Source organism: Oncorhynchus keta, chromosome 37, assembly GCF_023373465.1.
Source record: "Oncorhynchus keta strain PuntledgeMale-10-30-2019 chromosome 37, Oket_V2, whole genome shotgun sequence".
In the NCBI taxonomy this organism is placed as follows: Eukaryota; Metazoa; Chordata; class Actinopteri; order Salmoniformes; family Salmonidae; genus Oncorhynchus; species Oncorhynchus keta.
The window spans coordinates 15,206,408-15,231,374 of record NC_068457.1 but is presented as its reverse complement, the minus strand read 5'-3'; the positions used below and the strand labels follow the sequence as shown (position 1 = coordinate 15,231,374).

General features: G+C 45.9%; 1 protein-coding gene across 3 annotated transcripts in view; it reads left to right on the top strand.

Moving 5' to 3' along the window:
* LOC118372276 (rho GTPase-activating protein 6-like) overlaps positions 1-16,469 on the top strand; it is an 83,102-nt gene extending 66,633 nt beyond the window's left edge. For 2 of the 3 annotated variants that reach the window (XM_052499242.1, XM_052499244.1), the window contains exons 4-13: positions 315-592; positions 2,603-2,798; positions 4,823-4,878; positions 6,592-6,742; positions 8,210-8,358; positions 9,447-9,626; positions 11,894-11,985; positions 12,173-12,405; positions 13,755-13,826; positions 13,914-16,469. In XM_052499242.1, the coding sequence (XP_052355202.1) occupies positions 315-592; positions 2,603-2,798; positions 4,823-4,878; positions 6,592-6,742; positions 8,210-8,358; positions 9,447-9,626; positions 11,894-11,985; positions 12,173-12,405; positions 13,755-13,826; positions 13,914-14,506 (2,000 nt within the window). In that variant the 3' untranslated portion in view covers positions 14,507-16,469. The remainder of the gene's footprint in view (positions 1-314; positions 593-2,602; positions 2,799-4,822; positions 4,879-6,591; positions 6,743-8,209; positions 8,359-9,446; positions 9,627-11,893; positions 11,986-12,172; positions 12,406-13,754; positions 13,827-13,913) is intronic. The other variant, XM_052499243.1, reaches the window with a different exon arrangement.
* Positions 16,470-24,967: the final 8,498 nt, after the last annotated feature.

Here is a 24,967-nt window from a genome sequence, read left to right as displayed (position 1 = left end):
CTCCCTCTCGCTCTCTCTATCGCTTTCTCCCTCTCTCTCCCTCGGGCTCTCTCTCTCGATCTCTCCCTCTCGCTCTCTCTCTCTCGCTTTCTCCCTCTCTCTCTCCCTCGGTCTCTCTCTATCCCTCGGTCTCTCTCGCTCCCTCTGTTTCTATCTGTCTCTGTCTCTCTCTCTGTCTCTCTCTCTGTCGTCCTCTGCCTGTCTGCCTGTCTGCCTGTCTGCCTGTCTGTCTGTCTCTCTGTCTCTCTCTCTCTCTCTCTCTGCTAAGAATATGGTATTTACATTCCTCTCCCTCCCCTCCCCTCCCCTTCCAGAATGCATACCCCAGGCCTTCGGTATGGCCCTGTCCCAGGTGATCGCCAACGACCGGACCCAGAGGCAGCGCCAGGATAGCCTGCGTCAGGACCCTCCTCACAGGGAGGAGCATAAGGACCCGTCGGACCTGGTGTCGTCCATCCTGCAGTTTGCCACCAAGAGGTCCACCAATAAGGAGCTGTCCAGCAGTAACTCCTCCCTCAGCTCCACCTCGGAGACAGCTAACGAGTCCACGTCGCCCAATACGCCCGAGGCTGCCCCGCGGGCACGCAGGAGGGTGAGGGTCTCCCCCCACACGCCTACTGTACCAACTCCATACACACACTCCATCGCCGTGTGAGTGTGTGTGTGTGTCAAATCAAAATCAAATCAAATTTTATTTGTCACATACACATGGTTAGCAGATGTTAGTGCGAGTGTAGCGAAATGCTTGTGCTTTTAGTTCCGACAATGCAGTGATAACCAACAAGTAATCTAACTAAGAATTCCAAAACTACTGTCTTATACACAGTGTAAGGGGATAAAGAATATGTACATAAGGATATATGAATGAGTGATGGTACAGGGCAGCATACAGTAGATGGTATCGAGTACAGTATATACATATGAGATGAGTATGTAGACAAAGTAAACAAAGTGGCATAGTTAAAGTGGTTAGTGATACATGTATTACATAAGGATGCAGTCGATGATATAGAGTACAGTATATACGTATGCATATGAGATGAATAATGTAGGGTAAGTAACATTATATAAGGTAGCATTGTTTAAAGTGGCTAGTGATATATTTACATCATTTCCCATCAATTCCCATTATTAAAGTGGCTGTAGTCGATGAACAGCATTCTCACATAGGTATTCCTCTTGTCCAGGTGGGTTAGGGCAGTGTGCAGTGTGGTTGAGATTGCATCGTCTGTGGACCTATTTGGGCGGTAAGCAAATTGGAGTGGGTCTAGGGTGTCAGGTAGGGTGGAGGTGATATGGTCCTTGACTAGTCTCTCAAAGCACTTCATGATGACGGAAGTGAGTGCTACGGGGCGGTAGTCGTTTAGCTCAGTTACCTTAGCTTTCTTGGGAACAGGAACAATGGTGGCCCTCTTGAAGCATGTGGGAACAGCAGACTGGTATAGGGATTGATTGAATATGTCCGTAAACACACCGGCCAGCTGTTCTGCGCATGCTCTGAGGGCGAGGCTGGGGATGCCGTCTGGGCCTGCAGCCTTGCGAGGGTTAACACGTTTAAATGTCTTACTCACCTCGGCTGCAGTGAAGGAGAGACCGCATGTTTTCGTTGCAGGCCGTGTCAGTGGCACTGTATTGTCCTCAAAGTGGGCAAACAAGTTATTTAGTCTGCCTGGGAGCAAGACATCCTGGTCCGTGACTGGGCTGGGTTTCTTCTTGTAGTCTGTGATTGACTGTAGACCCTGCCACATGCCTCTTGTGTCTGAGCCGTTGAATTGAGATTCTACTTTGTCTCTGTACTGACGCTTAGCTTGTTTAATAGCCTTGCGGAGGGAATAGCTGCACTGTTTGTATTCGGTCATGTTGCCAGACACCTTGCCCTGATTAAAAGCAGTGGTTCGCGCTTTCAGTTTCACGCGAATCCTGCCATCAATCCACGGTTTCTGGTTAGGGAATGTTTTTATCGTTGCTATGGGAACGACATCTTCAACGCACGTTCTAATGAACTCGCACACCGAATCAGCGTATTCGTCAATATTTTTTATCTGACGCAATACGAAACATGTCCCAGTCCACGTGATGGAAGCAGTCTTGGAGTGTGGAGTCAGCTTGGTCGGACCAGCGTTGGACAGACCTCAGCGTGGGAGCCTCTTTTTTAAGTTTCTGTCTGTAGGCAGGGATCAACAAAATGGAGTCGTGGTCAGCTTTTCCCGAAAGGGGGGCGGGGCAGGGCTTCGCGGAAGTTAGAGTAACAATGATCCAAGGTTTTTCCACCCCTGGTTGCGCAATCGATATGCTGATAAAATTTAGGGAGTCTTGTTTTCAGATTAGCTTTGTTAAAATCCCCAGCTACAATGAATGCAGCCTCCGGATAAATGGTTTCCAGTTTGCAAAGAGTTAAATAAAGTTCGTTCAGAGCCATCGATGTGTCTGCTTGGGGGGGGATATATATGGCTGTGATTATAATCGAAGAGAATTCTCTTGGTAGATAATGCGGTCTACATTTGATTGTGAGGAATTCTAAATCAGGTGAACAGAAGGATGTGTGTGTGTCTGTGACCTCAAGTAGACGTCAGCTTGATAATGTTCTCATTGTGGTCTGCAGGGGGGCATGTCGGTGGACTCCATCACAGACCTGGATGATAACCAATCCCGCCTGTTGGAGGCGCTGCAGCTGTCCCTGCCCCCTGAAGCACCCAGCAAGAAGGAGAAGCACCGGGACAAGAGGCTGAGCCTCAACCCTATCTACAGACAGGTGCCTCGCCTGGTGGACAGCTGCTGCCAGCACCTGGAGAAGTATGGTACGAATGAATACAGCCCCTCTCACTGATCACACCTGGGGCCTGTTCAGTAGGGCACAATGTAGCAAAAGGTTTTGCAACGGAAAACGAAAACGAGCGCAGGTAGCACATCCCTGTTTCAAAACGTTTCCTATGTGTTGGACACGGCTCTATTCCTGTGGTCAAAATCCTCGTCTTAATCAGGGATCACTCACCTGATCTGATTCGAGCCCCACATCTTTACCCCGCCCTGCACTGCCCAACCAGCCCCACATCTTTACCCCACCCTGCACTGCCCAACCAGCCCCACATCTTTACCCCGCCCTGCACTGCCCAACCAGCCCCACATCTTTACCCCGCCCTGCACTGCCCAACCAGCCCCACATCTTTACCCCGCCCTGCACTGCCCAACCAGCCCCACATCTTTACCCCGCCCTGCACTGCCCAACCAGCCCCACATCTTTACCCCGCCCTGCACTGCCCAACCAGCCCCACATCTTTACCCCGCCCTGCACTGCCCAACCAGCCCCACATCTTTACCCCACCCTGCACTGCCCAACCAGCCCCACATCTTTACCCCGCCCTGCACTGCCCAACCAGCCCCACATCTTTACCCCGCCCTGCACTGCCCAACCAGCCCCACATCTTTACCCCACCCTGCACTGCCCAACCAGCCCCACATCTTTACCCCGCCCTGCACTGCCCAACCAGCCCCACATCTTTACCCCGCCCTGCACTGCCCAACCAGCCCCACATCTTTACCCCGCCCTGCACTGCCCAACCAGCCCCACATCTTTACCCCGCCCTGCACTGCCCAACCAGCCCCACATCTTTACCCCGCCCTGCACTGCCCAACCAGCCCCACATCTTTACCCCGCCCTGCACTGCCCAACCAGCCCCACATCTTTACCCCGCCCTGCACTGCCCAACCAGCCCCACATCTTTACCCCACCCTGCACTGCCCAACCAGCCCCACATCTTTACCCCACCCTGCACTGCCCAACCAGCCCCACATCTTTACCCCGCCCTGCACTGCCCAACCAGCCCCACATCTTTACCCCACCCTGCACTGCCCAACCAGCCCCACATCTTTACCCCGCCCTGCACTGCCCAACCAGCCCCACATCTTTACCCCGCCCTGCACTGCCCAACCAGCCCCACATCTTTACCCCGCCCTGCACTGCCCAACCAGCCCCACATCTTTATCCCGCCCTGCACTGCCCAACCAGCCCCACATCTTTACCCGCCCTGCACTGCCCAACCAGCCCCACATCTTTACCCCGCCCTGCACTGCCCAACCAGCCCCACATCTTTACCCCGCCCTGCACTGCCCAACCAGCCCCACATCTTTACCCCGCCCTGCACTGCCCAACCAGCCCCACATCTTTACCCGCCCTGCACTGCCCAACCAGCCCCACATCTTTACCCCACCCTGCACTGCCCAACCAGCCCCACATCTTTACCCCACCCTGCACTGCCCAACCAGCCCCACATTGTTACCCCGCCCTGCACTGCCCAACCAGCCCCACATCTTTACCCCACCCTGCACTGCCCAACCAGCCCCACATCTTTACCCCGCCCTGCACTGCCCAACCAGCCCCACATCTTTATCCCGCCCTGCACTGCCCAACCAGCCCCACATCTTTACCCCGCCCTGCACTGCCCAACCAGCCCCACATCTTTACCCCGCCCTGCACTGCCCAACCAGCCCCACATCTTTACCCCGCCCTGCACTGCCCAACCAGCCCCACATCTTTACCCCACCCTGCACTGCCCAACCAGCCCCACATCTTTACCCCGCCCTGCACTGCCCAACCAGCCCCACATCTTTACCCCACCCTGCACTGCCCAACCAGCCCCACATCTTTACCCCGCCCTGCACTGCCCAACCAGCCCCACATCTTTACCCTGCCCTGCACTGCCCAAAGGAGGCGTATGGCGGCTGCGTCTTTACGTCTCTTCCATCTATGATTATTCGGCTTGAGTGTCTCTTTGACCAGTGGAGGATGACGCTCACTTATGTCCTCCGCTGTTTCTTCCGACAGGTCTTCAGACGGTGGGGATATTCCGAGTGGGGAGCTCCAAGAAGAGAGTGAGGCAGGTGAGAACCTGGGAGAGGAACTTTTTGATACCTCTCACACGTTGCTGCACAAAGCTGTTGTTTACAGCCCACAGCGAGAGGTCGGCGACCCCTTATAACTTAATCCATCTTATTAATAGAGGATTTTGTATCGATAACTCAGTTGAAGCATCGATTGAAATGAATTACACATTTTATTAATTGACTGGTTCTGGTTGACAATATGGTTTTATAAGTCCTTATTATTATTTTTTTAACAGGGACCAATGCTAATTACATTATATTTCTGTATACCGTGATATAGATAGAAGCTGTTGAAATTAATGTATATAGATAGAAGCTATTCAAATTCTGATATATTGACACAATATATTCATATTCATGCATTGGTTTTGATATTACTGCTGCTTCGGAGAATGCACACCCACTTAGCATTAGTTCAGCGTACTTTTATTAAAGGAAGCAGAGCGGATGAACTTGGCCCCGGCTGAAGAGCCAGGCTCCTCTGTAGTCGTGGCCCTAGTCTACAAAGGGACGCAGTCGAGCCTTAATGCCATATTGTAATTCAAGCAGGGCTTGTAGCATTCATTTCCATCCCAGGGCCTGTATTCAATTTCCATCCCAGGGCCTGTATTCAATTTCCATCCCAGGGCCTGTCTTCAATTTCCATCACAGTGCTGATCTAGGATCAGGTTCGCCTTTTATATCATAATTAATCAGATTACATGGACATGTATGTTCTGCCTATATCTTCATAGTCATAGTGTAGTTTTAAGTATTTTTTGCTCGCCGTTAATTTTTCTCCCTCCTTTTTTTTAATGTCAGTTGAACGTTTGCTTTTGGTTATTATGACAGAACTCAATTCGTTGAAGTGTTGTTTTTGGACAATGTGAGTGTTTTCTGACTTGTGTTCTCCGAGTTTGGACTTCTCCGTCTTCTCTGTATGCGTAGCTCATTCGCAACGCTCACAATGGCAGATCCTAATCTTTCGTTCAAGTCAGCAAATACACAAGCACTGGTGCCAGCCAGTTTCAGCCTCGGTCTTAAATGGTGTTGTTTCCGTTCTGAGATGGGGAGTTTATTTCTATTTTCAACATCTCACCGTTTGAGGGAATTACAAAGCTATCAGCGCGTTGAATCAAAATGTCACCATGTGAGACAATCTACATGACTTCTCACTGTAATCCCCCGTTTGCAGACTTGAAAAAGAACGGACTACATCATCGACATCACGAACAGATCGTATTTTCAAAGTTACTTAAATCTCAACCATCTCTCACTTTAAGGAAGTAGCTATATGATTAGGCTACTTCCTGCCAACATTTAGATCTGTAACCAGGTTTTTATCTAAAACACAAGCTATAATCAAACTTCGCTATAATGCTTGATCAAACACAATACTTGCTTATAATGCTTATCTTACTGGACTAAGTGGACCCATTTTAATCCTGAGTAATGCTAGGGGTCAGATTGCGGAGTAAGCAGGTTGACACAGTATGGGAACAGAACAGGTTGGACCAGGACTACCTGTGAGAATGTTTTCACCACCAAGGTCACACCTGGTGTGTGTATATCTGTGTGTCCCCGTAACGTGAGTGGAATGTGTTCACATGCGTGTGATGCGAATATGTTTGAGTGTTTCTCTGAGTTCACATTCTAACTGTAGTCGCTGTAAACAGTAAAGTATGTGGACTACATGGTATATCTCATGTTCTGTTTTACTCTGTCTCTTAGCTGAGGGAGGAGTTTGACCGGGGAGTGGACGTCCAGTTGGATGAGGAGCACAGTGTCCACGACGTGGCCGCGCTGCTCAAGGAGTTCCTCAGAGACATGCCTGACCCTCTCCTCACCAAGGAGCTCTACACTGCCTTCATAAACACCATGTGTGAGGAAACATCAACTTCACTACTTATGAATACTACCCTCTGTGTGCAGCATTAGAGTCAGTCTCTGCCCTAGGCCCAATCACCTTCGTTGGCCTCTTTTAGTAGGACACACCTTCAGTTTGCACTAAACCCACACTTAAGAGTGTATACTTGGGCCAATGACACACAGGCTGTATGCACTGTAAAGGTTGGGCTTTACCCTACCAGCGTGCATACATTGTGCCAAGTGTTGTGTATGTGAATGTCATTGTCTACATGTACAGTCGTAGCCAAAAGTTTTGAGAATGACACAAATATTCATTTTCACAAAGTCTGCTGCCTCAGTTTATATGATGGGAATTTGTCATTTTCTCTGATGAATCCCCTTTCCGATTGTTTGGTGCAGCTGGAAAAAAGCTTGTCCGGAGAATACAAGGTGAGAGCTACCATCAGTCCTGTGTCATGCCAACAGTAAAGCATCCTGAGACCATTCATGTGTGGGGTTGCTTCTCAGCCAAGGTAGTGAGGTCACTCACAATTTTGCCTAAGAACACAGACATGAATAAAGAATGGTACCAACAAATCCTCCGAGAGCAACCATCCAGGAACAGTTTGGTGACGAAAAATGCATTTTCCAGCATGATGGATCACCTTGCCGTAAGGCAAAAGTGATAACTAAGTGGCTCGGGGAACAACACATCAATATTTTTGGTCCATGTCCAGGAAACTCCCCAGACCTTAATCCAATTGAGAACTTGTGGTCAATCCTCAAGAGGCGGGTGGACAAACAAAAACCCACAAATTCTGACAAACTCCAAGCATTGATTATGCAAGAATGGGCTGCCATCAGTCAGGATGTGGCCCAGAAGTTAATTGACAGCATGCCAGGGCGGATTGCAGAGGTCTTGAAAAAGAAGGGTCAACACTGCAAATATTGACTCTTTACATCAACTTCATGTAATTGTCAATAAAAACCTTTGCCATTTATGAAATGCTTGTAATTATACTTCAGTATTCCATAGTAACATCTGACAAAATATCTAAAGACACTGAAGCAGCAAACTTTGTGAAAATTAATATTTGTGTCATTCTCAAAACTTTTGGCAACGACTGTATGTCTATGTGTATGTATATTTGCCTATGTGTATATATGTGAGAGTGTGACATATTTCAAATGATTTTGACTGAATCCTCACTCTTAACCTCTAACCTCTGACATCTAACCCCTGTCCTGTACCTATATAGTGCTGGACTGTGAGGAGCAGCAGAGTGCCACCCAGCTCCTGGTTTACCTGCTGTCAGGCTGTAACAGCGACACCCTGACTTCTAACCTTTAACCCCTGACCCCTGTCCTGTTCCTCTGTAGTGCTGGACCGTGAGGAGCAGTGGATTGCCACCCAGCTCCTGGTTTACCTGCTGCCAGGCTGTAACAACGACACCCTGACCTCTAACCTCTAACCCCTGACCCCTGTCCTGCTCCTCTGTAGTGTTGGACTGTAAGGAGCAGCGGAGTGCCACCCAGCTCCTGGTTTACCTGCTGCCAGCCTGTAACAGCGACACCCTGCACCGCCTCCTGCAGTTCCTCTCTACCGTGGCGAACCACGCCCACGACAGCCAGGACAAAGACGGACAGGGGGTGAGGCGAAGACCCCTTCCATTACCCCCACCATTCCCCATGATTCCCAAAACAACCACATGCCCCTACCCCTAGACCTCCCTATAAACTAGATCTGAGAGTATTGGATAGGTGTGTAACCGGCGTCAAGCTTCAACAGCATATCTTCCTCCCTTACTAACTCGCACTGAGACTAGTTCTCGCAATCTCGGGTTCCTGTCATGTCATTGTGTCCCTCTGATGCATAGTGACTGATTTGGTCTCTTGATGTGATCAAGGGGACGAGGCTAATTCAGAGGGTTGGATACAGAGGGCAGCTGTTCTGTGACATCGTGGTGAAGTCTCAGTTTAGCCATTGTTGCGTGTTCTTCATGGTAGTTGTCCAATCTGTTTAGCTAGTTATTTTCCTGAAGCACTCAATATCGTATTCAATGAAGTCAATATAGTATTCTATGAGGTCAATATTGTAGTCTATGAGGTCAATATTGTAGTCTATGAGGTCAATATAGTAGTCTATGAGGTCAATATAGTAGTCTATGAGGTCAATATTGTGGTCTATGAGGTCTATTATAGTCTATGAAGTCAATATAGTAGTCTATGAGGTCAATATTGTGGTATATGAGGTCTATTATAGTCTATGAGGTCAATATAGCAGTCTATGATGTCAATATGGTGTTCTATGAGGTCAATATCATATTCTATGAGGTCAATATCATATTCTATGAGGTCAATATGGTATTCTATGAGGTCAATGTGGTATTCTATGAGCTCAATATGGTATTCTATGAGGTCAATATCATATTCTATGAGGTCAATATGGTATTCTATGAGGTCAATATGGTATTCCATGAGGTCAATATGGTATTATATCTGGTCAAATTATTATTTTTAAATCAGGAAGTATAATGAAGTGTATCTCTTTGTGTTAATGACAAGTCAATTGCACATGTTTGCCTAGTCTAGTGTGGCTGTATGTGATTCCATGCTATGCAGGAATCACATACAGGACACACAAAACTGTATGCACTCACTGTACTCAGTGGCTTTAGATAAAACCATTTGCTAAGCATCTGGCATTATTGTTATTCCTATGTCCTCATCTCCTCCAGGTGACGGGGAACAAGATGACCTCTCTGAACCTGGCCACCATCTTTGGTCCCAACCTGCTCCACAAGCAGAAGAGTTCAGACAAGGAGTTCAGTGTGCAGAGTCCGGCCCGCGCAGAGGAGAGCACCGCTGTCATCGCTGTCCTCCAGAGGATGATCGCAAACTTTCACTCCCTCTTCATGGTGTGTGTGTGTGTGTGTGTGTGTGTGTGTGTGTGTGTGTGTGTGTGTGTGTGTGTGTGTGTGTGTGTGTGTGTGTGTGTGTGTGTGTGTGTGTGTGTGTGTGTGTGTGTGTGTGTGTGTGTGTGTGTGTGTGTGTGTGTGTGCGTGTGTGTGTTGATATCCTACCCATTCTCCTGTTTAGTCCCTCTTTATAATACAAACTTGCACGTATATGGTAATTGGACAGGCAGGTACTGTGTAATTACAGTAATGTATTCCTAATAGCCAGCAAACAAGCTACAATGAATTATCACTTTAGATTGGCCAGTAAGTAAGACTCCCTTGTGAGTTCATTGTATACACTGTACACAGGTGAAGTGATGCAGTTGCAACAACTACATAACCCACATTGTGTAAACTCAATCTGTTTATGTAGTTACCACGTCAAATAAATGGGTTTAGCACTGACACATTTGATGAACTCTCTATGTCCTAGGTCTGTATACAGCCATACCATTTCCATTACCTCTGCCTGTCTTCTTTCTTGCCACCCCCCTCCTCCTCCTTCCCTCCCTCCCTCCCTCGCCTCGTCCCGGGTTAGCGGTGCCACTCAGTAACATATATCTGCATCCCAAATGGCACCCTGTACACTATATAGTGCACTACTTTTGACCAGGGCTCATAGGGAATAGTGCCATTTGGGATGCAGCCTGTGTTTAAGTTATAGATTCTCCAGGATTTACCAGACAATGGTTCTGTCTTATAGAATGAAAACAAAGCTCTGTGGGCCTTTGTTAGTGCTGTTAGAGCTGATCCTGAACCTGATTAAAGGCCTTAGGGCCCAGTTCCAGACCACTACAGATTCCTGGCTTTTGAGACAGTGCCAGAGAGACTTATGGGCCAATCCCTTGCACTGATTGTTCTGACACCACCACCACTATTTCCCTGAACAGAAGTCGTATTCTTTGAACTTTGCAGAGGTTGTTTTTCCCTCCGCTCAGACCGTGTAATTCAGGGTAGTGGCGGGACGCTTGAAAGAGGTATTGTTAATGTAACAGTATAACTTTAGTCCATCCCCTAGCCCCTACCCGGGCTCGAACCAGGGACCCTCTGCACACATCAACAGTCACCCTCGAAGCATCGTTACCCATCGCTCCACAAAAGCCGCGGCCCTTGCAGAGCAAGGGGAGCCACTAGTTCAAGGTCTCAGCGCAAGTGACGTCACCGATTGAAATGCTATTAGCGCACACCACCGCTAACTAGCTAACCATTTCACATCGGTTACATTAGGTCCTGAAATGTTATCCCTCGTGTTTTTCGACTGGGCTGGGTTGTTTGCTGAAGGTCCTGACGTAAACCAATAAAGATGTTTGTAGCTCTTGAGTTGGATGTGTTTGGACTGTCGTGCTTCATTGCCAAATCACTTATTTTATTGCCCATGTATTTGATTGCCCATTGTCCAGACACTATACATCAGGGATGGGCAACTGTTGGGGGCAACAAAAAAATCCCAACTCGTTATGAGGGGCCACAGTGGCTCGTGGGTCGGCGTACATTTTATTTTTAAAGTTAATTTCTTGCAATTCTGCATATTTTGCCTTGGAGCATAGAGAAGATTTTTCAATTTTATAACTCATTTTGTGTAATTTTAATAATTTTGCCATGGGGCGGAGAAAACAATGTGCAGTTTTACAGCTCATTTCCCGCAATTCTACATATTGTGCCATAGGATGGAGGCAAATGTTTGCAGTTTTTAATATGATAACTGATCATCAATGGGCCCCAACCCGGCGGTAATTCAACCATACTGACGATAAGTTTAGATGGCCGCTAGACTAACTTACCAATCTAAATATATATATATATATTTTAATGCTGAAATGGGCTAATTGAGGGAATTCTGATGCACAACCAAGTTTCTAAATGTAACCTTGTGTATTCTATTATTCTTCCCTCCCCCCCAAAAAATATTTTTGTTTGTTTGTTTTTGGTGTGAAATTGGTCCACGGACCAACAAAAGGGTGTAGTCCGTGGGCCGCCAAGTTGCCCTTCCCGGGCAAAACATGGATCCGTAGACTGGTATTTAATAGTATTCAATGTTATACTATGTGTTCATGTATTGACTGGCTTGTGATCACCAAACGTGAAGATGGAAAAAGTTTGACTCGCTTTCACCATGAGGTTGTCTTGGTCAATAGCACCCCCTAGTGCTCTATCATGTTTCATTACATACATAAACCATGTTTTTTTGTACTTGTTTGGTCATGTATGCTGTTGTCTGTGTGTAGGTGCCCCCAGACCTGCAGAATGAGGTCCTAATGACTTTACTGGAGACTGATCCTGATGTGGTAGACTATCTGCTCAGGAGAAAGGCATCACAGTAAGTACATTGGTTCCACTGCACATATCACAGTCACACATTTTGAGTACTCATCGAAAGTAGTTGCTTAGCCTGGTGTTCATGTCTGTTGAGAGAAAGTGAAGAACCCATCATCTTTGGCAATATCTTTTTATTCTCTCTACCCATCCTTTTCTCTCCCTAATCAATCCCTCCTTCCACTCCACAGGAGTCCAGACGTGTTGCGATCGGAGGATCCTTTCTCCCTGAGCGAGAGGCGCTCCTCCAGTGACTCCAACAAGGTCTCCAGTGGAGAGCTGTCCCCCTATGACAACAACTCCCCCATTCTGTCTGAGCACCAGGGGGAAGGGACCAGCCCAGGGTCAGAACAATACACCCTGTTGAGGCAGGTGGCAGGACGGACACGGGACACCCATGGGTCCAATCCTTGGGTCTCAAAAGGTGAGGGGACTACTGTCCAGTCTTACTTAAGCTGTGGTTGATATGATCGTGGTGATGGTGGTGATAATTATGATGATGATGATTACGATGATGACGATGATGATTGTGGTGAAGGTGATGATGATAATCTTAATGATGACGATGATGATGATTGTGGTGGAGGTGATGATGATGATGATGATGATTATCTTAATGATGATGATGATTGTGGTGGAGGTGATGATGATGATAATCTTAATGATGATGATGATAATGATTACCTTAATGATGATGATGGTAATGATTGTGGTGATGGTGATTATCTTAATGATGATGCTGATTATCTTAATGATGATGATGATTATCTTAATGATGATGATGATAATGATTACCTTAATGATGATGATGGTAATGATTGTGGTGATGGTGATTATCTTAATGATGATGATGATTGTCTTAATGATGATGATGATTATCTTAATGACGATGATGATAATTATCACCTTAATGATGATGATGATGATGATGGTAATTATTGTGGTGATGATGATTATCTTAATGATGATGACGATTATCTCAATGATGATGATGATGATGACCATGATCTTTTTTTTTTGTATTTAAAAAAAAAAATGTGCCCCCTTTTTCTCCCCAATTTCATAGTATCCAATTATTAGTATTTACTATCTTGTCTCATCGCTACAACTCCCGTACGGACTCAGGAGAGACGAAGGTCGAAAGTCATGCGTCCTCTGAAACACAACCCAACCAAGCCGCACTGAATCTTAACACAGTGCGCATCCAACCCGGAAGCCAGCCACACCAATGTGTCGGAGGAAACAACGTGCACCTGGCGACCCTGGTTAGCGTGCACTACGCCCGGCCCGCCACAGGAGTCACTGGTGCGCGATGAGACAAGGATATCCCTACTGGCCAAAAATACCCTAACCGGGACAACGCTAGGCCAATTGTGCGTCGCCCCACGGACCTCTCAGTCGCGGCCGGCCAGAGTCTCTGGTGGCACAGCTAGCGCTGCGATGCAGTGCCCTAGACCACTGCGCCACCTGGGAGGCGGTGATGATAATCTTAATGATGATGATGATGATGATTGTGGTAGAGGTGATGATGATAATCTTAATGATGATGATGATGATTGTGGTGAAGGTGATGATGATTCTAATATTGATAATGATGACGATGATGATGATGATTGTGGTGAAGGTGATGATGATTGTAATATTGATAATGATGATGATGATGATTGTGGTGGTGGAGGTGATGATGATTATAATCTTGATAATAATGACGATGATGATGATGGGTATGATGGTCCCTAAACATGGTCATGTTCATTATGTCCTATACGTCAGAGGAGCATGCTAATATCTGGGGAGCTTGGCATTCCACTCTGAAACCAGGGCTGATGGACCAGCCTTATACAGGTAAGCTGTTGAAATGTAACAATCACATTTTTGGACTTTTACTTATCTTAATTTTCTGACTTTTTCCATTGACATCTGTATCTCCAGGTTCCCATAGCAACATGTCAGAGGGCAGCTCACGCAGCTCCCAGGAAGGACTTGACTGTCTCCAAGGCGATGCCAGGCAGGTGGTACGACGGACGCAGACCTCGCTGGGCGTGGCCGAATGCAGGCCCCATCCCCCTGTCACACGGGTCTGTAGCAGCCCTCACAGCAAGGCGGGGCGGCCGCGCCTCCTGCTGAGCCTCAACCCTGTGACCCCACCCCTACTGTATCCTGACAGCCAATCAGCAGCCAACAGCGCAGAGAACCTCCCCCAGGGCATTCGACACCAGGCTAACCCCAGCCCTAACTCTGCCCACTCGGGTCCTCCCCCTCCCCCTTACGGCGGCTTGTCCTCCAGGCTCTCCCCCTCTGCCTCTAAACCAGTCCAGCCTGTCTCCCCCTCCCTCGCAGCACCCCCTCACCAGCACCCCCTGCAGGGTGGGAGGCCAATGGTGCCACAGAACTCAGCCTCCCCCACCACGGACAGCATGGTACCCATGAGCCAAGAGTGGCAGGACTGGCAGAGAGACAGATGGCAGATCTGGCAACTCCTGTCCTCGGAAAACGCAGACACACTCCCAGAGACACTGGTGTAAGCTGGACCATAGGACCGTGGGGTAGTGTTAGCCATCCCTCCCTCCATCCCTCCCTCTGTCCTCCCCTCCGTCCTTCCCCCTAAACATGGGCGCCATGGCGTTGTTTACATGTGCAGCTGCTGCCTATACTACGGACTTGGTACAAAGTCACTAGTGTTTCCTATTTGCTATGTATTGATCCGCGATTGATGTTGTATCCTGGTCAACCCTTTGCATGTTATTAAATATTCTCTCTGAGCTGTTTCAGAGAGGATCAAAATGAAACTGTCAGCAAAACATACCTCAAACGTCAAGTTTATCAATTTGATTCACACTTGCATGTCCACTTTTCGATAAGGCCCCAGTTTAAATTGAGCTGCATGAAATATGTAGAGGTGACTTTTGAAGACAGGAAGGTTTAATGTTTATGACAACAATTTGAGAAGCTACAGTCAATTTACATGACCAATCCTACCCTTATATATTTACTGAAGTCATCACATATATTAGTGATCGCTGCTAATATTCAGAGGGTATTTACTTGCTGATTATATCCCGGTAAGTACCGCACACGTTTGTATGAGCAGAGTTTTATTCAATGTCAGTCACCAAGTAACAGAGCCCATCGTACAGTTTTGCAACAGTTTGTATATAAGCATTATAATGTATTTTATGTCGGGCCTAGCTAACATTTTTTTTTACAGGCTGTCTAAATGTTTGTGTCGTGTGGTTTTAACTCGGTTTAAAAAGATAACGTCTGTCAAAGCTTTACTAAGTTGGGTTCTAAAAGAACAGTACTGTGTCAAAGTTCTTTAATTCCTTGACTCTCTTTTCATCAAATGTTATTCTGGGCGTCTATAAAGTCTCATCTGCTTTCTCTCTTTCCGTAGTTGACATTATTCTTTTAGCTATTGGATTTCACTTCACCATGGTTGCTACAGCATGGCTTATTTTACAAGCTCATATCAACATAATTCATTCCAATGATTCTCTCATTCCATTAGGTGGTTGATGTCAAGGTTATGGCTGCATAGGAATAATAAAAAGACAAGTTCATTGCTGGCCTGACAAGTTCATTGCTGGCCTGACAGGTTCATTGTTGGCCTGACAGATTCATTGCTTTCTCTCTCACTGTATTTGTCCGATTGATATGGGATTTTACGAGATATTTTCACTTACAGTACTCTACTGGACTCTGGGAATTGCCAAAGCTTTTTTGATTGCTCCTTTTCAACAACAAAACAAACACGTCTCTTGCTTTTGTCATTACATGCACTGTCTGCCTCTATTTTTTTTGTAAATGTAAAAATGGTTAAAAAAAATGTTTGAGCTTTATTTAACTAGGCAAGTCAGATAAGAACAAAGTGTTATTTACAATGACGGCCTACCCCGGCCGAACCCAGACAATGCTGGGCCAATTGTGCGCCGCCCTATATGATACAGCTCTTGATTCTCTATAATTTACCTGATGCTTTTTGCTCCCAAATACACCAGTAGTCTACAATCATTTCCTAGTTTTGTGGATATTTGCTGGCAAATACTGCACACTTTCTAAATGGTAGTTTGTTTGTTGGTTCATTTAATTCCGTCTGCATGTCGAGAGGAATTTGAAGTGTGAGAGACATTTGAATTATTTACAAGGATTCGCACATTTCTACATATCTTCACAGTGTCCCTAAAATGACATGTCGGTCGAATACGCGTCCCATCTTCACTTCTATAAAAAACGCTTTCGACAGCTTGTGTTTCTATGCACTATTCTCAATGTCTGTGTGTTTGGAGTCAAGTATGCCATGGATCCATGCTCTTTGAAAAGGATTACAACTGTTATGTCTGTTCAGTATTGTAATATATGGAAATAACTGATTTTACTCCCCCCCCAAAAAATCAACAAACACATGGCCCGAGTTTTGATCTGATGTCCGCCTTTGTATTGTGTGTCGTCTTAAATATGCCATTGTGGAATTAAACGTGGAAGAAGGTGTTTTGTGTACTTGGTTTGTCTTATACACCTTTTACCAGTGGCGATGTAACCCATTTCGACAATACATGAATGTTTGACGGTGTAATAACAGTGTAGAACCAAAAGAGGGGACCCTAGATCTTTTTAATTTGTCGTTTTGTCCACAGGTCATTCTAAAGATACGTTCTTAAACGTTCTTAAAACAATTTGGAAATATTTGGACAATTTGATAATTCTTCACCTTGAAAGAGGAAACATAATCTAAAGGAGAGAGGAGGAGAGAGCAACAGAGAGAGTGTGGAAGGGAAGAGGGTAAGAGTGAAGACCAAGACCTCCGTAAGAACGTTCCACGCTGGCGGCTTTAATTCCATCTGAGCTCAGGAGAAGTCCTACATCTGTTTACGGCACAGAACAGAGCTGAAAATGAACTTCCAGGAGATCATTACCCAAATCTTAAATCGGTAATGTCCTGCTAATTGCGTGTGTAAGTACAGCCAGAGAGATGTGGTCAGAAGACACAAAGATTCCACTGACTTCCGAGCATCATAAAAACATGTGGTCTACTATTTGATAATTTGATGATTGATTAAGCTATTTGGTAGGTCATTTTGTGCAATTATTTGCAAACCATCAATTAGAAGTATTTTGAACATTTGAAAATGACTAAAATCCCCTAGCTCAAAATAGTTAAAAGGGATGTTAAGCTTTCTGTGGAAAATAGCTTCCATAAAACAAAATCATTGTGATTTGTGGAATCAGACTGTGTATAATGATCTGAAAACGGACTTCCTCAAAGATAGTTGACACTCAATGGTGCAGTGTCCCATGGACTGTTCAGAACCCCCCTAGTTCAGCATCCAAAACAGCAGTCAAAGCATGTGATTAAAGTACTTCCTTTAAAGTCTGTGGTTCACCCAATCGGAATTCCAATCACTGTCTATCTGTAGACCACTGAATATTTCCGAGCAGGCAGTGGTAAGGCCTACCGTTCTTACTCAATATGAGCTCAATTTCCCCTTAGCATGGTGTAACCACAGACACAAGGAGAGAAAGGATACAAGACATAATGAATCCATTTACGTCACTAGGGATATATTTTTATATTAGTTTCCAGGGGATATCTTAGTCTATGGAAAGCAGTGATCATACTCTACAGGTATGGACCAGTGTAGCTATTTTCCCATGTCCACCTGACATTAACCATGCATTGTAATAGATTGTCAGTGTTGCAGAACAAGCAGATACAGTGGAGGCACATGATCGCATGCAGGCCACAGTAATTCCCTCCTTCTCCGGTTTGGCTCTTGCAAAGTGGAACCATGGGGACCAGATGGTACTGGAGCCGGACTCAAGACTGACCTCAATCCCTAGCCCAGTGGAGGAGGAGTGGTTCTGTTTCTGAGAAGGAACACGCCCGTCTGAGGTTCTGTTCTGTCTCTGAGATCCGACTCCACTCTGCTACCCTGCCCACGCAGCCCTGTTTCATGGAAAACACTCCTGGAGGGAGAGAGGGAGAGAGAGAAAGAGAGAGGGGGGGACTGTGAGAGACAGAGGAGAGAGAGAGAACAAGTGAAAGTAAGCTTCTTCAAAGAGATGACCACACACACTCCTGTGCCTTCAGGGAGAAGGTTTGACTGACTCTGTGTTCTCTCCTGAGTATTTCTCCGCCTCCAGAAGTAATGTGAACTGTTTGGTATCTATCACAACTGGAAAGGAGCTGTACAACAAAACTCTTTTGTGACCAAAAACAGACAAGCCCAGTACGATTGAAGCCCAAACAATGACTCCAAACAGCGGCACACAATTACTTTTCTCCTTAGAAGCTTTCGTCTGTTACTGAATGCTTGCCCATGCATTGTTTCTGTTTAATTTCAATGTTCTAGTTATTCAAATTAGCCCACCAAAGGATACCGTGAAAAGTCGCTATGCTGCTGACTACTTACAGTATGTGTGATATGAGAAATACTGCATTGAAGCCAGGCAACACTCACTTTTTTCAATCTGCCTTAGTAACGCGAGAGCGATCGGGACCGATGCTTGACTATCCCACTGGGCACAGACATCAATTCAACATCCATTCCATGTTGGTTCAACGTCATTCCATTGAAATGAAGTGGAAACGACGTTGATTCAACCAGTGTGTGCCCAATGGGATGTGTTTATTAGGACCGGATCTTTTGTCTTTTGTCTCTTTTGGCCTGTAGGACATGTCTGTTTTCTGGATAGGAGCTTTGTTCTCAATAGCCTTTGCATGGACCGTGAAAACAAACATAGAAAACACAAAGCAGCTTTCTTTCTGAGCCTAATGACATAACTCCTAATAATATAAGCCGTCTGGCAATGGAAGAGAAATCTGTCCCTTTCACTGGCCTTTGATTTCTTGCTGCAGGGGGTTAAACAGTTGGTTGGTGTGAGCTGTGGGAGGTCAACAAACCTTTGATGTACTGGAGTGTTTAGTTAGATGTAGAATGTGTGGTTCTATTTTTCAACACAGTATTTGCACGTGCTTTGGTGCCCAATGCATTCACGAGCCTCTTATCCTCAATGTTTTTTAAAAATCTCCATCACCTTTCTTTTTCTCACCATCACCGTGTGTGTGTGTGTGTGTGTGTGTGTGTGTGTGTGTGTGTGTGTGTGTGTGTGTGTGTGTGTGTGTGTGTGTGTGTGTGTGTGTGTGTGTGTGTGTGTGTGTGTGTGTGTGTGTGTGAGTTCATGCATTAGTGTGTATGTGTCGGGGCTTTGTGCCCCTGAGAGCCTCATTAGCAAAAAGGACCAGCAGCTAGCTGTCTGTTTATAATCAAGATTTCTGACCTAATTTCCCTGTCATTGTTATCGCGCGGTGAGAAAATTCTACATTTCCTGGATCTTTGTGATCTGGTACTGGTTCTGCCCACGGAGACCCACTGACGTTTTACACATGAATTAAACAGCCTGCATAACGCTGTGTGCCTTGGGCCAGCTTTTTGATGAAACCCTAAGACAGTTGTGAGTCAAGAACGGTGGTATACTTAGTAAACAATCATCCAGATGTGTTTTACCACTGGCTCATCTGCATCATGTTTGAGGTTGTGGTGGGAGGGACAGGGAGGGACTCTGATTTGACTGGATGCCAACAGTGCCCAGAGTGGATGGGCACATCATCAGGGGGGCTGGGATGCAAGGAGGATGGAAGTTGGGGGATTCAGAGCTCTGTTAGCAGCCGAAGGGATGGAGGAGGAGGAGGAACAGGAGGAAGAGGAGAAGGTGGAGGAGAAGCAGGAGGAAGGAGGGGAGGAGGAGGAAGGAGTTGGAAGAGGAAGAAGAGGAGGAGGAGGAGGAAGAAGATGAGAAAGGAGGGGAGGAGTGGAAGGGGAAGAGGAGGATGAGAAGAAATGAGAAGAAAGGGAGGATGGGAGGAGGAGGAAGAGAAAGAGGAGGAGGAAGAGGAGGAGGAAGGAGGGGAGTAGGAAGAGGAAGGAGTGGAGAGGATGAGGACTAGGAAGAGGAAGAGATGGGGAAGTAGGAGGAAGGGGAGGAGGAGGAAGAGAAGGAAGAGGAGGAGGAATGAGGGCAGGAGGAAGAGGAAGGAGGGGGAGGAGGAGGAATGAGGGCAGGAGGAAGGAGGGGAAGAAGAGGAAGAGGAGGAAGTGTTCCATCCAACCGTAACATTGTCAGATTTGTCCACAGGGGATAGGGAGCAAACATGGACCACACATGTTCACACTGATGCAAACATACTGTATTGTAGATATGGAAGCACACACACACACACGAACGAGCAGAAGCGTGCACATACACAAATGCACACACACACACACACGCACATACACACACACAAAATGTGTCCACGTTTTTGACAGCATTTTGATGTCACATCAATATATATGAAAAGAAAAGCCTTAAATGTTCCCATTCAACTACATCAATGTTCATCTACCATGCACAACAAAGGATAATGGGAGAAAAGGGAGCAACATACTGGCAAAATAATGGAAACACCAACATGAAGTATTTTAATAGGTCATTAAAAAGAAGGGAGGACCAAGGCACTCTTCATATAATGAATTAAAATGCCTTTATTTGTATGGCATGTTCAATGGAAACAGAGTTTTAAAACATGTTTCGGCTGCATGTTTTTCATCAGGGAGTACGCAGCAGCCGAAACACGTCTGAGTTTTTAAACTCTTTCCATTGAAAGATATATGAAGAGTGCATTGGTCCTCCTTTTTTTTTGATGACCAATTTACCTCTTTTACCAAAGATTCTACCAAAACCTACAATTGTGTATCTTAGCAGCGCTCCCCTTCATCCTTTCTTCTGTTTTAATAGGCCGTTGGGCCACCACAGCTTCGATGTGCTTTGGCATACATTCCACAAGTGTCTTCCACAAGAAATGTCATCATTTGCTGTTTTGTTGACGGTGGTTGGAAACGCTGTCTCAGGCACCGCTCCAGAATCTCCCATAAGTGTTCAATTGGTTTGAGATCCGGTGACTGAGACGGCCATGGCATATGGTTTACATTGTTTTCATGCTCATCAAACCATTCATTGACCCCCCAACACACACAGACACCCTGCTTACTCTTCACACATACCCACTCCCTTGATGAGTAAGAGGCCAACTCAACACCGATAGCCCTGAAACAGCTGTGATCCCTCCCCATGTGAAAGCACATGTGTTCCATATCCTGCTCGGTCCGATCGAAGCCTGCCGCGGGCCCTTACAGTATGGAACAGGCCTGTCTGAGCACGCTGAAAATAAAGGCCAACTCAGGTATGTCCTTCCCGTCTCTCTCACCTGAACACATATTGAATGTTCTGGGTGCAATCAATGTTGTGGGACAGTATCCTGTGTTGTTCTTGGTTTTTGGCTCAGTTGGTTATAATATAATTTGGCTTTGATTCACACCTATAAACTAATCGAAGGTCACGATAAAAATTTTACCTCCCTATAGTAAGAGTAGGTTGGAGAAAGATCTGCTGTACCTGGTCATTTGACTCAATTCAATTTGACCTAAAGAACTGATCTAAGGTCAGATTTGTATTTTCTTTACCTCCAATGGTAAGAGTAGGTTGGGGCAACATCTAGTGTACCTGGATCATACAGTAGGTCTGACAAGATTCTGGCTCTGAGAAACAGTAAGATAAATGACATTCTTCTAGGTGGCAAACAAACAAAGCACCCAAAACGCTCAACATGCTATATAACAGATGACATAGAACTTTGACAATTGAGATGACAGAACTATGACAGATGACATAGAACTCAATCCCCGCATCCTAGCCATAAGTAATACTGCCGAACAGACTTGGGCCACGTGACGTCGGCAGAGTCTGACTCTCAGCCGAGTGACCTGACTCTCATTCGGTTCGGCCCAGATCCACCGTGCTAGCTGGCGAAGGAGGAAAGAACAGTGCACTGGAGGAAACAAGTCAAAACAACAAGAGAGACAGAAAACGGAGGAATGGAATTATATCAAAGCCATTTAATAGGGTCTGTGTACAGTAGGGATTCATATTTTCCAGAGAATGTACCAAGTTTCAATACCGGGAATAATTCATATTTATCCCGAGAGTCCAGGGAAATACCGCATAAATTAAAGTGCCCAAATAGGAAGTGCCCACTTCAAAAGTTCAAAGCCAAGATATGGTCGCGATGCCAGGGTTCTCCTCAAAGACGAGGGCTGACAGACATAGATCATATACAGTATGTCATACATGTCGTGCACATTTCTCAGTCGTTGATCATTTCTCAGTCGTTGACCGCTCAAAGTCAGCAGCCGTGAAGCGTGACAATAGTGACTTCAGGCCTTGGTCACCATGGTCACGTTTTCCATGCAGGTGTTTCCCAGAGCTCGGCGCTGTATGATGGATGTTACCCAGTAAGTGCTGAAATCAGGAAGTGGAGGTATAACCCTCAAACCTCCTTCAGCCTTCTCGATGCCTTTACTGTACTGAAACAGAGAGAATGAAGAACTGTTAGATGTTTGGAAGTAGCCTAGAGCTACAACGTGTAGTAGTCTCTGGCAGCCATTGTCGACAGCCAAAGTATATGCAAACAGATGTTGAACATTCAGATGCAACTATGCAACGGGAAGGTCAACAAATGGAAGTTCAAAAAAAGTTATGCGGCTATTTTTGCATTTTGCAACAATCAATCATATTTAGTGTTTATTAGGGTCCCCATTAGCTGCTACCAAAGCAGCAGCTACTCTTCCTGGGGTCCGAACAGGATTAGAACAATTGCATCACAACAAAAAACAACAACAGTATACATCACTAAATAAATCCATAAATCATACAAGACTTTATTACATTATTACTCTATTATTACAAATTACAATATAAAATCCACAATACCATATCATTACAATATGTGTGTGTGTGTATTCGTGTGTGTGTGTTTGTGTGTGTGTCTCTTCACAGTTCGCGTTGTGCCGTGAGGTGTTGTTTTGTTCGTTTTGTTATCGGATTTTACGGCTCGCTTGAGTTGCTTGATGTGGAGTGAGAGTTCTATGTAGGACTGCACATTTACCAGAGTCTGTTCTGACTCGGGGACTGGGAAGAGACCCCTGGTGGCATGTCTTGTACGGGTGTCTGAGCTGTGTGTTCACTGTCGCGTTGTGCCGTGAGGTGTTGTTTTATTTGTTTTTTTAAAATTGGATTTTACGGCTCGCTTGAGTTACTTGAGGTGGAAGATGTCTGAGCTGTGTGTTAGCTGTTTGAACAGACTGTTCCCAAAGACAAGTAGTGATGCAGTCAATCTCTCCTCTACGCCGTTCCAGTTCACAGTCAAGTCTATGAAACATGCCAGCATGATATTGTAGAGGAAACAGCTGATAGAAAACATTCTTCAATCATTTTGACACTCTCAAGGGTGGTCCCATGTAGTCTGTTGGATGAACAGATGTGATAAGCCAATTTGATAAGCACCTCATCACATCAGGGGCACATACAGTATCTTTCTGTTTCACTGCACCACCGGTTTCCTAGGCGACAGCCTTGCTGCTTCTGACTGGCTGAGTGCAATTTCCTGTTTTGTTTTGATTGTGACAATCAGGTTGAATGGTCCCTCCAGCGGGGCAGCAGCAGGAGATGGCTACTTCTGGCAGGGAGGATGGTCCCTCCAGCGGGGCAGCAGCAGGAGATGGCTACTTCTGGCAGGGAGGATGGCGCTAACTAACATCCCCCAATGCAAACACTATGCCAACTGCCAATGTGATGTGTTACAGCTGGGATCTGCCCTTCATGAAGTGTCTGCATGTTGTTTGCAAAGATGAAATTTGTCCTACAACCAATGTCTCTATTCTTTTAGTTTATGGAGGAATTCTAGCCTGTAACTGTAGAGCCGGTGCTCTTGGTTTGAACAAACATGTCTTCATACATTCATCTACTGTATGTATATGTCAACACATACTCATACATGTGTCGTGTATGACCTTAATATGATGTTAATCTACAGTGGAATGTCTCACGTGACATTTTCACCATGGGGTAATCAAATCGGACAATGTGAAAAGGACATGCCATCCAACAGTCAAAACCCACTAAATCAATACATCAACTACATCTGTGAAAGAAAGGGCTATCAACTCTAACGCAACTCATTTGTCCAGATGGTTGCATGCAGAGCGAACAGACTGTTATGAGTAAGATGTCCTTTTTTCCATTTTAGCTGCACTGGCAGCGAAGCAAATGGAGGCAGTTTGGCTCGTGGTGCGAACGGACCTGAGACAGACAGATTGTTTCTCCCCTATAAGAACTGTGACTAAATGTGTGTATCCCAAATGGTAGCCTATTCCCTATATAGTGGGCGATTCCCTATGAACCCTGAGACAGGTACAGTCAGCTAATGGAAGTGTACGGGTACAGGAAGGTCAGGGTAACTAGAGACAGGTACAGTCAGCTAATGGAAGTGTATGGGTACAGGACGGTCAGGGTAACTAGAGACAGGTACAGTCAGCTAATGGAAGTGTATGGGTACAGGAAGGTCAGGGTAACTAGAGACAGGTACAGTCAGCTAATGGAAGTGTATGGGTACAGGAAGGTCAGGGTAACTAGAGACAGGTACAGTCAGCTAATGGAAGTGTATGGGTACAGGAAGGTCAGGGTAACTAGAGACAGGTACAGTCAGCTAATGGAAGTGTACGGGTACTGGAAGGTCAGGGTAACTAGAGACAGGTACAGTCAGCTAATGGAAGTGTACGGTACAGGAAGGTCAGGGTAACTAGAGACAGGTACAGTCAGCTAATGGAAGTGTATGGGTACAGGAAGGTCAGGGTAACTAGAGACAGGTACATTCAGCTAATGGAAGTGTATGGGTACAGGACGGTCAGGGTAACTAGAGACAGGTACAGTCAGCTAATGGAAGTGTACGGGTACAGGAAGGTCAGGGTAACTAGAGACAGGTACAGTCAGCTAATGGAAGTGTATGGGTACAGGAAGGTCAGGGTAACTAGAGACAGGTACATTCAGCTAATGGAAGTGTATGGGTACAGGACGGTCAGGGTAACTAGAGACAGGTACAGTCAGCTAATGGA